The sequence below is a fragment of the Poecilia formosa genome, unplaced genomic scaffold (assembly GCF_000485575.1).
Source record: "Poecilia formosa unplaced genomic scaffold, Poecilia_formosa-5.1.2 Scaffold643, whole genome shotgun sequence".
Taxonomy (NCBI): domain Eukaryota; kingdom Metazoa; phylum Chordata; class Actinopteri; order Cyprinodontiformes; family Poeciliidae; genus Poecilia; species Poecilia formosa.
The window spans coordinates 9,088-21,421 of record NW_006800582.1 but is presented as its reverse complement, the minus strand read 5'-3'; the positions used below and the strand labels follow the sequence as shown (position 1 = coordinate 21,421).

The window sequence follows — 12,334 nt, the reverse complement described above, 5'->3', positions numbered from 1 at the left end:
TATTGTGCGTTGCACTTTTCTAAATTTGTCTGTACTCTTTCTTATATGAGGCCCCTGAATAGGGCTGCACTGATTGCAGATTTCTAGCCGATCACTGATTGTGATCTTTAAAAAGCCTGGCCTGCTGATTCCAACTTTGGTCCTTACCAATTATTTTTATCTGAAATGTCGCTAAATATGACTTCTTGTCAGTGAGTGTCATCAGGGGGCGTCTGAGACTGGAGGACTCTTCTTCTTCTTCAGAAGAAGAAGAAAGTCACTAAGTTGGCAACAGTGGGGTGACTATTGTTGCTGCGAATGAGCAGACATGACCTGGCTGGCGGGGCTAACCCAACAGGAGGTGCTAAACCAGGGGTGGGCAGCTCCAGGCCTGGAGGGCCGGTCTCCTGCAACTTTTAGGTGGGTCTCTACTTCAACACACCTGAGTCAAATAATGAGGCCGTTAGCAGGACTCTGGAGAACCTGACTGCACTTAGGACGTGAATCAGCTGTTAGATCCAGGTGTGTTGGACCAGGGAGACATCTAAGAGTTGCAGAACATCGGTCCTCCAGGACCAGGATCACCCACCCCTGGGCTAACCCAATGGGCGGCGGGGCTAACCCAACGTGTGGGCAGTCAAACCTTTCACTGCAGAGCAACGGATTTTTTAGACCTCTACTGAGGAAGATGAGATCACTGGATCAGATATGCTTCATTTTTAGGTGTCGACCAATCACCGATGTCCCAAATTTCAGGAAATCAGCGCCTATAAAGAGGTGCACCTCTAGTCCAGAACCTTGAGTCCAACAGAAAGTGAGACCATGGAGACTTTGTTTATATTTGTCATATATTAGCAGATTCTTTATGGCATTTATTTTGGCCCTGAGTTTGGCCGGTCTCATTTCTAATTCTGCTAAAATGAAAGGAATGAGTTTCAAGGTCCAAATGTGGCTCAGAACCAGAACAGGTTCAGGAAGCAGAGAGGAAATAAAACATGACACGTTTATCAGAACCACCAGCCGGACATGTGAATGATGTCAGTTACTGAAAAACTAACCTAAATAAATCAGCATGAGCTCCAACGTCAGCAGCTGAGGTGGTTACCGTGGAAACCAGATAGGCTTCTGCAGAATGAATAATCAACCCACACAAGAAACCACAGCCAGCCCTTTGATTGGTCAGCTGTTTCTCAGAGGAGGCGGGACCTCAGTGCGTCCATCCTGTGTGTCGATAAAGTTTTATCTGACTCCACTGGAAACAGCAAAGCATGCTGGGTACTGCAGTCCACCAGAGATCAGTCCAGCACCACTTCTGGGGGTTTCCACCAATCAGAGCCGACCAGCTGTGAACCTCCGCCCCTTCCCCTCAACCGCATCAAACCAAACCAACCCAGTCTGAGACCAGTCTGGTAAACTGGGCTGAACTGGGACCAGTTCAGATTGAATCAGGTGGTTAAAGTCTCCAACAGCTTCAAAGAATCAGGCACATTTAATGTAAAAGCAGAAAATGATCAGAAACTGAAAAAGAAACTGAGAGGAAACAAACTGTTGGGTTTTACTTGAGTCAAACTGAAGGAAACCACAGTCCCCATTTTTAGGACTTTTAAAGATTTTAAAAGGACGCTGTGGAAAATCTGCTGGAGGCTTAAACAGATCTGAGACTGAAAGCGTCACTTCCTGCAAACATGGAAATGAACCTGAATGAAACTGATTTCTGCAACTTGAAGCTTCGCTGCAGGTTGGGGCTGAAACTAGGAAGAAACCAACTATATTAAGGACACACACACACACACCGCATGCGAATAATCTCAGCGCATATGAATTACACACACACACACACGAGCGCGCGCGCGCACACACACACACACACACACCAAGAGTGCCCCCTGCAGGTAGGAATGTGTCAGACAAGAATGAACTAAAATATAAAGACGAAACATGAAGGAATTTTGCAGTTTGTGCTGCTTAACGAATAGAACTGTCAACTGAAGTATCAAACCAACCTGGTCCTGTTCCAGAATCATCTGTAGTAAATACTGTTCTGGCCCCAGCTGGAGGTAGTAAATACCCCCCAGCTGTGGGGGACTTTTAATGTTCTGGGGTCAAAGTTCCAGACGTTCCTCACAATTAAAATGTAAGGACCCAAACGTTAAGATTTACCAGAAATAAGTTATTGTGGTTTGTGAATAGAACTAAAAATATTGCTTTATGTGCATGGCATGTTAAATAAGAGGAGAAATAAATTGTCTGAACCAAGCACAGTTCAGATTCCACCAAACACTGACACCTGGTGGTGATTGGTGGAAGTGCAGGAACACACCTGTGGAGGAATGGACTCACCCACAGCTCTGAAGAGGCACGCCCCGTCCTCCTTCATCTTCTTGATGACAAATCCTTTCTTCTCCCTCAAAGCTTTCTCGAACCAGTGTTCCTGCTGGAGAGCAGAGCGCTGATCAGGGAGCGTCCCTTTAGGTAGGACCAGGGCCGAACGCTAACGTTTTGCACATGGCATTCTGGGTAAATATATTACTATCTGCTCTAGCAAAGGTGTTGCGTAGGTTGCCATGGCAACGGGTCTACGTGTAGAGTAAAGCGGACAGAGAACAAGGGAAAATGGAATATAAATGGTTTAAAAGTTTTTCTTGTTTATCAGTTACTTTTCCTGTTGCCGTGGCGATCTGGAGCCACTGTCATTTTTAATCCTTCAATAAACAATAAAATCTGGACTAATTGCCTCATTTGTTTGTAAAATGTTGCAATATCTATAACTATAATCAAGTAAGATGAAACATTTAATAAAGTATTGGAACAATTGTTTGCTAAGTTTTAACAAATTAATTTTAACAGCATGTAATATTAAATTACTAACCAATGCAAAAGAAAAATTTGCTTAGTCCTCCTTTCCATCTTGACAGAAACCAACCTGTTTGTAGATTTACATCTTGGGAGAAAACATACTTTACATATCAAAAAATCAGCAATTTTCTCAGCTTGAAATGTAAACTATGTTTTATAGAAATTGGGTATGAAATAAAGGCCCTATGATCATTTTTGTGACAGATTCCAGCTCATTCCGCATTGGAACCATCTGGTTTTAGGGTAGACTCACGACGTAGTAATGGTGCCTGCAGGAGTGTCACTAGCTGCAGCAGTTGATGGGCGATGTTCAGTCACTTATATCAATGGAGAAATCCTTCAAAATGCCATGCTACTCCAGTTTTGTTTATATTTTGTGAAGAAGGAAGGTTTTGTGTTGAGTCCTTCAATAATTCTTGGTGCAGCAATCTACAACCATCTCCTTTGTTTTGTTCACATTCAAGATGAGGTGATTGTTCCCACAGCATGCCACTAGCTCTCTGGACTGAGTACTCTCTGATCTTCATCCCTGAACACACATCTCTGATACTGTTCTGTTGGAGCTTTTATCCAGCTTCTTCCTGTGCGTCTCCTTATTATCTCTAATCTTAACTGTAAGCTGCTTTCGTATACTTCTCCATAATTCTCTGACTCCCTAAATTAAAGCTCTTTCATTTTTTATAACAGTTTCGCCACGTAAGAGGAAGGTTTGTTATTAGGGAAAAATCTCAGTGTCTTGGTCGGGATGGTGTTGTTCACGCAGACGTTTATATAGTTCAGGCGTGGCATAGATGTCTTTTCCATGCAATCTGCTGGGCTTCCTATAAACTTTTTAATCTATTTTGAATAATTATTTGAGCATACTGTACTGCATCATAACTAGAATTAATTGGAACATATGTGTGGTTGAATAGAAATAATGTTGTAAAACGGTGCTATATAAATAAACTGAATTGAAGCAAATGTGGCTGGCACAGAGCATCCTAGTCCATACCCTCAAATCAATCCAAGGTTTTCTTCAGTTTCCCGTGGCCATCGTCTCTCAGGTTTGATCTGAACAAAAGGTTTAAACACCGAGCAGAAAAACACAAAACTGTGATTGGACTTGCCACGAGTAGGTTTTGCTTTGGAAGTGTATAAATCTTTGAAGAATCCTTAACCTTTACCCCAGCAGTTTCCAAACATTTTCTGGGCCCCCCCTATGCCCTGTGCTGTCTGGTTGAAAGACGTGTGGGGGGGGAGAAGAGGATTCTTAGAGATTCCCTGTCTAACTTTTTTGGGGGGCCAAATAAATGAACGTAGCTGGACATAGACAACAACATCAGGAGCCTACAGGCTACTAGTTGACAAGCTTAAGGTGCTGTATTGACATTAGCTAGTCATCTTTTAGCTAACATTACCTGCATCCAGCAGCTTTACTCAACTAACTTGGTTAGTTTGGGGGAGAAACTGTGAAAAGTTCTTTGCGTTTTGCTGCCGTGATTCTAACACACCTGTAGCTCCGCCCAGCAGCAGCAAGTCTCCTTCACTGCCCACAGGTGGAAACCCAGCGCGAATGTCGTAGCGCTCATGTTGTCTTTAAAGACGGCTCGGAAAAACAGGTTACCACATGTTAACAATGGATTAAACAGTTTTAACTGCTGATAAAAGTGACAGAGGACCCAGATATGGGAAGTGTGGAAGCCTCTACTGTATCANTCGGTTAGTTTGGGGGAAAAACTGTGAAAAGTTCTTTGCGTTTTGCTGCCATGATTCTAACACACCTGTAGCTCCGCCCAGCAGCAGCAGGTCTCCTTCACAGGTGTAAACCCAGCGCGAGTGTCGTAGCGCTCATGTTGTGTTTAAAGGCGGCTCGGAAAAACAGGTTACAACATGTTAACAACGGATTAAACAGTTTTAACTGCTGATAAAAGTGACAGAGGACACAGATATGGGAAGTGTTGAAGCCTCTACTGTATCAAATTGACAGGAATAACAGAGTTGGCCGTTCTAAGGTAAAAACCCAGCGCATACAGCTTCCATGTTTTTTTTTCATCCAGACGGCTTCCTGCGCCTCCCCCCCTGTGATGGCATGGCACCCCCCCCCTAGAGGGCGCGCCCCACAGTTTGGGAACCTCTCCTTTACTCTACCCAAACACTTGAACCAGTCAAAGGTCTTTGATTTAAAAAGATAATCTCAACATAAAACTAACCCTGACCCATAGACCTGAACCTGAGTGAGAAGCAACTGGACATGTGTCCATCTGGACCACTTCAGGGTCACAGCATGTAAACAGGAAGTATTACAGAGTTGGGTTACCAGACATCCCTGATTTCCTGGGACAGTCCCTGTCTTAGGTGCCCTGTCCCTGGAAAGGTCCCCGATTTAACATTTTATGAATGAGAAAAGAAGTTTCTTATAGATTGTTATTACGGTAGCTGGAGACTCCTTATGGCAGGGAGTAGAAAGTGTGAGTGAGCGTGTTATATAAGAGCAGTTACGGTAGCTGCTCGCGCTACTGCTAACGTTACAGAGAAGAAGAAGAGCAGCAGAGCCAACAGCCAATAAAAATCAAGAACAGAGCGCGCTGCAGGGAAAACAAGCTGGAAGAGGAGAGCTCGAGTTTTGACCAGCTTCGAAGGGGAGCTGACCTGATACAGTATGTCTGAATCAACGTGTTTAATTTGGACGGGGCTAATCTTTGCTGTCATAAAGCTTTGGTCCATGGTAAAATAAAACCAAATTTTATTAACAAACACAAAAAGATGAGAGCACAAAGAGCAGCTGTAGCATTAGCCAGAGTGAGAGAAATAGCAACAGGCTGGTTAAAATAAACTCATTGTAAAGAAAGACGTTTTGTAATTAAATGGTAATCCTGGGGTTTTATTTTGAAAGCTATATATGAGTTTATACATATTAAAGTTTCTCACAAAAAATGGAGTCACTCAGTGACAAGGAAACTGAATGAAGCCGAACATGAACTGAAACTGATGAGGATTGAGAGAAAATCTCTTCTGTTCGTTTAGCTCCAAACATCCAGTTTCTCATTTCAAAATAACTAAATTCTAAAATAAAACAAATCTGATTTTATGAAATTGTACATTTTCAGTGTGTCTGTACATTCTAATGTTTTGGAGGAGATTGTGATGATATGTCTCTTTTTTAGAATAGTGGCAGACTGATAAAAAATGAGACAGGAGGAAAATAGTCTGATAAACTGAATGAATGAGAAATATGGGAAAACTGACAAAGCTGAAGAGAAAGATGAAATAATTGTCTCTTGTATTTTAAGTCTTTTTCTTTACTATTAGCTGTGGTGTTTCTCGGTTAATCACATAATCTGTTTTGCTCTTATTCTATCCAGATCTGTCTGATCATGTGGCTAATGGCTCTTTAGACCGAGGAGACCCAGAGATGAGCTCATGTTAGTGGACAACCTGACCGAAGTTCACTCATCTTAAACACACACAGTGTCCTTACATATAAACTACATAAGTTTACACACAGACCTCATGTATTTATGGACACTTATGTGTCCATTCTTGCACAACTTTCACATGTGGCCAAAGTTGTTGGTACCTTCTGTTCATGATTGAAAAACCCACAGTGGTCACTGAACCAACTTGAAACTGACAAAAGTAACAAATAAAAATTTACTGAAAATTAACCAATAAAAATCAGGCATTGCTTTGAATTGGGGTTCAACAGAATAAGAAAATGACAGAATAGGATGTTGAAGCAGTTTGATGCACCTGTGACTACAGACATACAGATTATTCTGAAATTTAAGGTCCACAGGACTGGAGCCAGTCTTCCTGGCTGTGGGTGCAGGAAGAAAATTAATGACAAATTCAAGAGAATTATGATATGAATGGTTACCAAAGAGTCCAGAACAACCTCCACAGAAAGTAAAGGAGAACTCCAAGGTCAAGGTGAACTTCATGTGACACCGAGGAGGAAAGCAAATCATAGAAAGTGAGGTTGGAATTTACCACAAAGGTTCTGGGAGAGATGAGACAAAAGGTGCATCAGCTCTGTGGTCACAGACACAAAAATGCTACTAAGTTTTAGCTCCCATCATTTTAATTGAGCCACAATTTAAAAGCAGCGTCTGACTTTCATCAGTTTGTCAGTAAACAATTTTTTACTACTTTTGTCAGTTTCAAGTTACTTCAGTTACCATTGTGGGTTTTTTGTTCATTAACACAGGTACCAACTATGTTATTCATGTGTATGCATGCTCACTTACAAAGTATTTACACCCCCCCTTCCCCGCCATATATTTTCCAATTTTAGTTCTCTATTATTATTATTGTTGTTGTTGTTGTTACAATTAGGAAACAACAGTGTGGAGAAATATGTTTCTGCTTTTATTCTTAATTCTTAATGTTTAAATATCATTAAATATGTAAACTGTAACTGTCCCAGTTTCTTCATTTAATTTTGATAAATTTACTTTATCGCCGAGCAGGAAATGTCCCCAGATTTAGTCTTGGAAATCTGGTCACCTTAATTTGGATCATTATCTTTGGACTCATCAGCTCATCAGAAAAGATTTGATGAGCTTAATTAAAACCAATGACATGAGTTTTCCAACTAAGAGCAAGGAAACATCTGAACCTGGCCTTAGGTAAGTTATCAAAGTCATGTAAATGACATTAATCAGATAAAAACATCACCAACTACGAAATATTCAACTGAAACCAAAACTCTTCACAGACATTTGAATTATACAAGATCACATAATTATTATTATGCTGGCATATCTTGTAAGGTAACTTGTATTACCTTACAAGTTACCTGCAACATCAATGCCGTTACTATAGCAACCTGAAAATTTGGGATAGCAGGCTAAACTTTGACCTGGATAGGGTACATAATTACATCATTTAGTCTCTCTGTACCTGGATAAGCAGGAAAAATAGTTCAATTGGAACAATCCATTCATTCAAATACATTGGGCCATTTCTCCAGCTCTGACAGGGACCCCTACTTTAGAAATCCCACCGTGTAGACAACATTTTTATCCCCATCCCGTGAAGCCACATTAGCCTGCTATTAGCATCGTTAGCTCACTACCTGCTCCACGGTGGCCGGGTCCACGGACTGCAGTCGGGCCGCGTTCTCGTACTCATCCTCGCTGTTGTTCCCGGCTCCTTCTTCAGTGTCCTGGCTGGAGCCCACTCCTCCCGGTCCGGTCACTCCCGGCTGGCCTCCACCGGCCAGAGCAGCTACCACCCCCCCGGAGCAGGTTCCTGCCTGCCGCCGCCTCTTGCTCAGCCCGGGCCCGGAGCAGCAGCCTCCTATCGCTCCGCCGCATCCAACCACACCGGAAGACACCACCAGCTCCCCCCGAGAGCTAGTAACCATCCCTCCGCTGCTGTCCCGTCCGTCCCCTGGACCCACCGGGGACACGGAGCCTACCGGCGGCGGGGAGGCCTGCTGAGGCCGGGAGCTGGCCTCGATGTTCCGCCTGTCTTCTCTGGCTGAAGGTGGGGCGCTCTGGTAGGACCATGGAGGTGGTGAAGCCCTCGGCCTGGATCCGGTCCTCCCGGTGTGAGGGTGCGTGTGTTGGTGAGAGTCAGACCCGCTCCGACGGTCGTTGTCATCGGTGTGGTCCGAAACTCCGACCGCAGAGCTGGGCTTCTTTTTCGGGAGGATCGTCATGGTGGAGTCGGTGTAAGGGGAGCAGGGAGTCGGTTAGAGATGGAGACAGCTCCGTTGTTCTGGATCTAAAGTGTCGGTCGGGTCACCGTCCGGACCGGCCGTTAGGCTCCTACCACCAAGCTAAGACCCTTCAACGAGCCGGAGGTGAAGAAAGAAGCGGCCCCTCGGCTCCTTTTCGACGGTTTGATTTGAACAAAAACAAAAAGCGTCTCCTTCTTCCCGTTCTCCAAAACATCAACACAGGCTGACGGAGCGTAGCGACGTCACCTCCTGTCTGCCACGTCATCACGCTCATCTGAACTCTTGTCACACTAACGAGCTTTTCTCGTGTCTGTCCTGAGACAAGAGTTGAGGATGCAGCATTTTTAGTCACTTTACTCGAAATTCAAATCACATTCAACATCCTTAAATGTTTAATTAAAAACAAAATGCTTCCCTGATCACAACTTGATCGTGCAACAAGGAATAAAGTGGAGCTGAAGTCAGTTCCACTTTAACGTGATAAAAGTAGATATATTACTTTAAATCTACTTTTATCGTTAAGAAAATCTATGGGTATGATTTTCTTAACGTTTTATGCTGTTCTAATTATTTTGACAGTTTGAAAGTCACCCATGCAGGCATCTGAAAATCAGATGCAGTTCAACTTAACAATACATTATGAATCCCAAAGGTAAATTAAATATTTATGTAACCCATATTACCCATGTTTTATGAGTTGTTGTAGATGCTGATGGCTGTGGACAGTAAGAATCTCCTGTCAAGGTCTGTATTACAGCGGCTTTGAAGAAGCCTCTGATTGAAGACACCAGGCCTTTCAGTTGCTGTGCTGAATTGAATAAATTGTTTCTGTGTATTCTAATCCTTCATAAAGAGGCAGGAAAATCTGGAGGAGGATCCAGCAAATTAATGAGATTTGTTTAGAAATCTAAACAGTTAGAACCTGTTTAGAAATGCAACCTCTTTGGTAGAAAAACCCTTGCAGAGAAACTTGAAGTTGAAACACACAGGTGGACAAAAAGGTCAAAGAATACCTGAAAAAAATTGTTGCAATTTATTTATGGTATGACAGCAGCTAACCATCCATGTCTACAGCTTCCTGGAGTGGAGTCTGCACGCTTAAGAAACTTCAAGACATCAAAACCTTCGCATGTGTAATTTGAAAGAAATGTAACTGTAAACATAAGCACAGTTCTGCTTGTGGCTACAGTTATTGGTGATTATTATTGCAGTCTCTGCAGACACTGGACCCATTTCTATTCAACTTTCAGAACTCGTTTCCCAGTCCAGAGTTGCAGAAGCTCAGTGGTAAGAGAATAACCAATTCTTACCTTGCAGGTGAAGGAATATGGAGTATTTTTAATACACTAATATGCAGCGATACCAGCGCTCGCTCTTCCACAAGGTCATGTGCGCTCATGGCCCCTCCCACCAGAGCTTAGTTGATGGATGGAAACAGTCATAAATAAGTGAACTGCTAATGCTTTAAAATCATTCTAGTAAATATGATGAAAAAATGCTTGGACAATATCAGATGACTAGCACTGGGTGACACGTATGAGCCAGAGGTGAAATCCTGGCAGTAAAAATGTTTCAAACTGCTTGTCATCTTTTGGTGTCAAGGTTTCTGGCTGATTTGTGATCTTGTTTTGAAAACTCATGTTTTCTTATTTAAATGTATTTAATTTTATTTGCAGATGCATCGCACTGTTTGTCAACTTTCTATGCCATCTGACTGAGTTTAACTGTATTTTAGTTCTGCTTTATTTTTTGGGTTTGCTTTTGCAGCACTTTGAGTTTCACTTGCATTTGAAAAGTTATTAATTTCACTGAACTTAATTCATTCATATTTATTTTAATGTTTTTCTTCATCACCTTTCCCAGCTGCCCTGCACTGATTGATGAAAAAAACATCAAAAACGTGAAATCAGAAGAGACGGAACCACCTGCATCATGTGTGCAAATTTATATCAAATACAGAAGTAATGCAAACACATCTCCTCGCTCTTAAATAAACTTGTGGAATTGTAAAAATCTCTTAGATGCAGATTTCAATATAATGATATTTCTTTTTTTATTAAAAATCACAGGTATTGAAAAGATTATTGACAGTATTTATTCAGTATCTACAAGCAAGGTGCATCAGATGGATGTCAGGCATGCGCAGCAACATTTGTTTCTTACTACCTCTCCCCTGTGGTCCATGTTGCTTAGCAACAGCAGGAGAGGATGGAGAACAAAGACCTGCAGCAGCATCAGCACCATTGTACAGTGCATCCTTCCTGATTCACTGAAACATAACATCTGTTCAGTCTGCAGAGCTCATGGCACCTCCTCGTGGAAAATCTACATCAGTACAGGAAAGAAGAAAATGCAATTAGACTAGTAAACGGCCCCCTTTATAATATTGAAGTTATCATAGAAAGCTTAATGTATTTTGGCAACTGTATTCATCTGCAGGTTTTTTTTATGCAATGAACTCAGCTCAGCTCTAAAATATCATCTCTTAGCCTCTGTTGGATGATGGAGTTTTATCTTAATGCTGCTCTGAAGACTAGCGTTAGTCTTCAAAGCAGCATTAAGCTGCTCTGAAAAGTCAGCTTTTAAAAATAAAAGCTGACTTTTATTTTTAAAAGTCAGCTCTTTTAACCATGTTTATTTGTTTTGTCTTCAAACTCCGTTTTCAAGACATAAATCAAATCTCATCTCTGAGCTTCTGCTAGGTACCAGAAATGTGTTAACACCAGCGTTGTGGTCAAGACCACCTAACCTGAGACCAAGACAAGACCAAGACCAGAGTGTATCGAGTCCAAGACGAGACCGAGACCATCAAAAAATGGTCTCGAGACCAAGAATGATCTCGAGTACTACAACACTGGTTAACACCATTCTGAACATCAGAAATGGACTTTAAAATGTCTGTCAGCATTATCCAGAATACAATTGCATGGTGGGGGTTCAGATTTTAGCTTCTAGTTCTTTTTGCTGCAAACCCTAACAAACCATATATTTTAGCGATCAATTTAATATGCGATTTTTATCATATTTCACACTTTTTTGTCATGTAGTGTGGTGCGCCGGTCTTGGTCTCGACTTGGTCTTCGGTTAGATGGTCTTCACTACAACACTGGCTGTCTGTCCTCCCACCAGAACACCACCACACATCTGCCACACAAACACACACATGCATGCACGTGTATATTGTTAAGGAAATAAGGTGAAACACTGAGTCAATCAAGAACAAATCAAAATTATTTTATTAAGAAATGAAGCAAAGAATATGAGCAATGACCCCCTGGTTAGTCCAGGGAAGTGAAGAAAAGATGAAGGTACATCGCTTTTAATATCCACCAGCCCTATTACAGAGATGGGAGCAAAAGGGCGAATCCCACCAGTTTCAGTTACTTCGCAACTCTGGTATTTGCACATGCAAACTGTTATCCTGGATAGTTCAAACCCAGGTCAGAAATACCTTTATTATGTGTTTCCAGTGAGCTTCCTCCAACATGAAGAGTGCTTTATAGATAAAATTGATTTATTGAAATAAAACAAAGTTTTGACATAATACACAGCTAAGGCTGAAGGAAATGCTACATCACGGAACACCCTCTTTAGGCCATAGCTTAGGTAGAGGCCGATAAAAGGAATCATAAACTGTTAGGCGCCATTTTGCTGTGTTGTTCCTTAAATAAACATGGCGATGGACCAGTGCTGCATTTTGGTCTTCATAAATAGGATTGATGATTTCAACACCTGCTTGGGCTGCCACCTCATTGTGGTGGAGGGGTTTGAGTGTCCTAATGATTGTAGGAGCTATGCTGTCTGGGGCTTTATGCCCCTGGTAGGGTCACC

General features: G+C 42.1%; 1 protein-coding gene and 1 long non-coding RNA gene across 3 annotated transcripts in view; one reads left to right on the top strand and one right to left on the bottom strand.

Annotated features, from left to right (window-relative positions):
* The window catches only part of otud5a (OTU deubiquitinase 5a), a 21,875-nt gene extending 13,133 nt beyond the window's left edge, over positions 1 to 8,742 (bottom strand). The window contains exons 1-2 of one of the 2 annotated variants that reach the window (XM_007541934.2): positions 7,895 to 8,742; positions 2,320 to 2,413 (exon numbers count right to left, since the gene is read on the bottom strand). In XM_007541934.2, coding sequence (XP_007541996.1) covers positions 2,320 to 2,413; positions 7,895 to 8,482 — 682 coding nt within the window. In that variant the 5' untranslated portion in view covers positions 8,483 to 8,742. The remainder of the gene's footprint in view (positions 1 to 2,319; positions 2,414 to 7,894) is intronic. The other variant, XM_007541935.2, reaches the window with a different exon arrangement.
* Positions 5,439 to 7,490, top strand: LOC107834501 (uncharacterized). Its single transcript, XR_001660291.1, has 2 exons — positions 5,439 to 6,547; positions 6,580 to 7,490. It is a non-coding gene; the product is annotated as an uncharacterized LOC107834501 (long non-coding RNA).
* Positions 8,743 to 12,334: the final 3,592 nt, after the last annotated feature.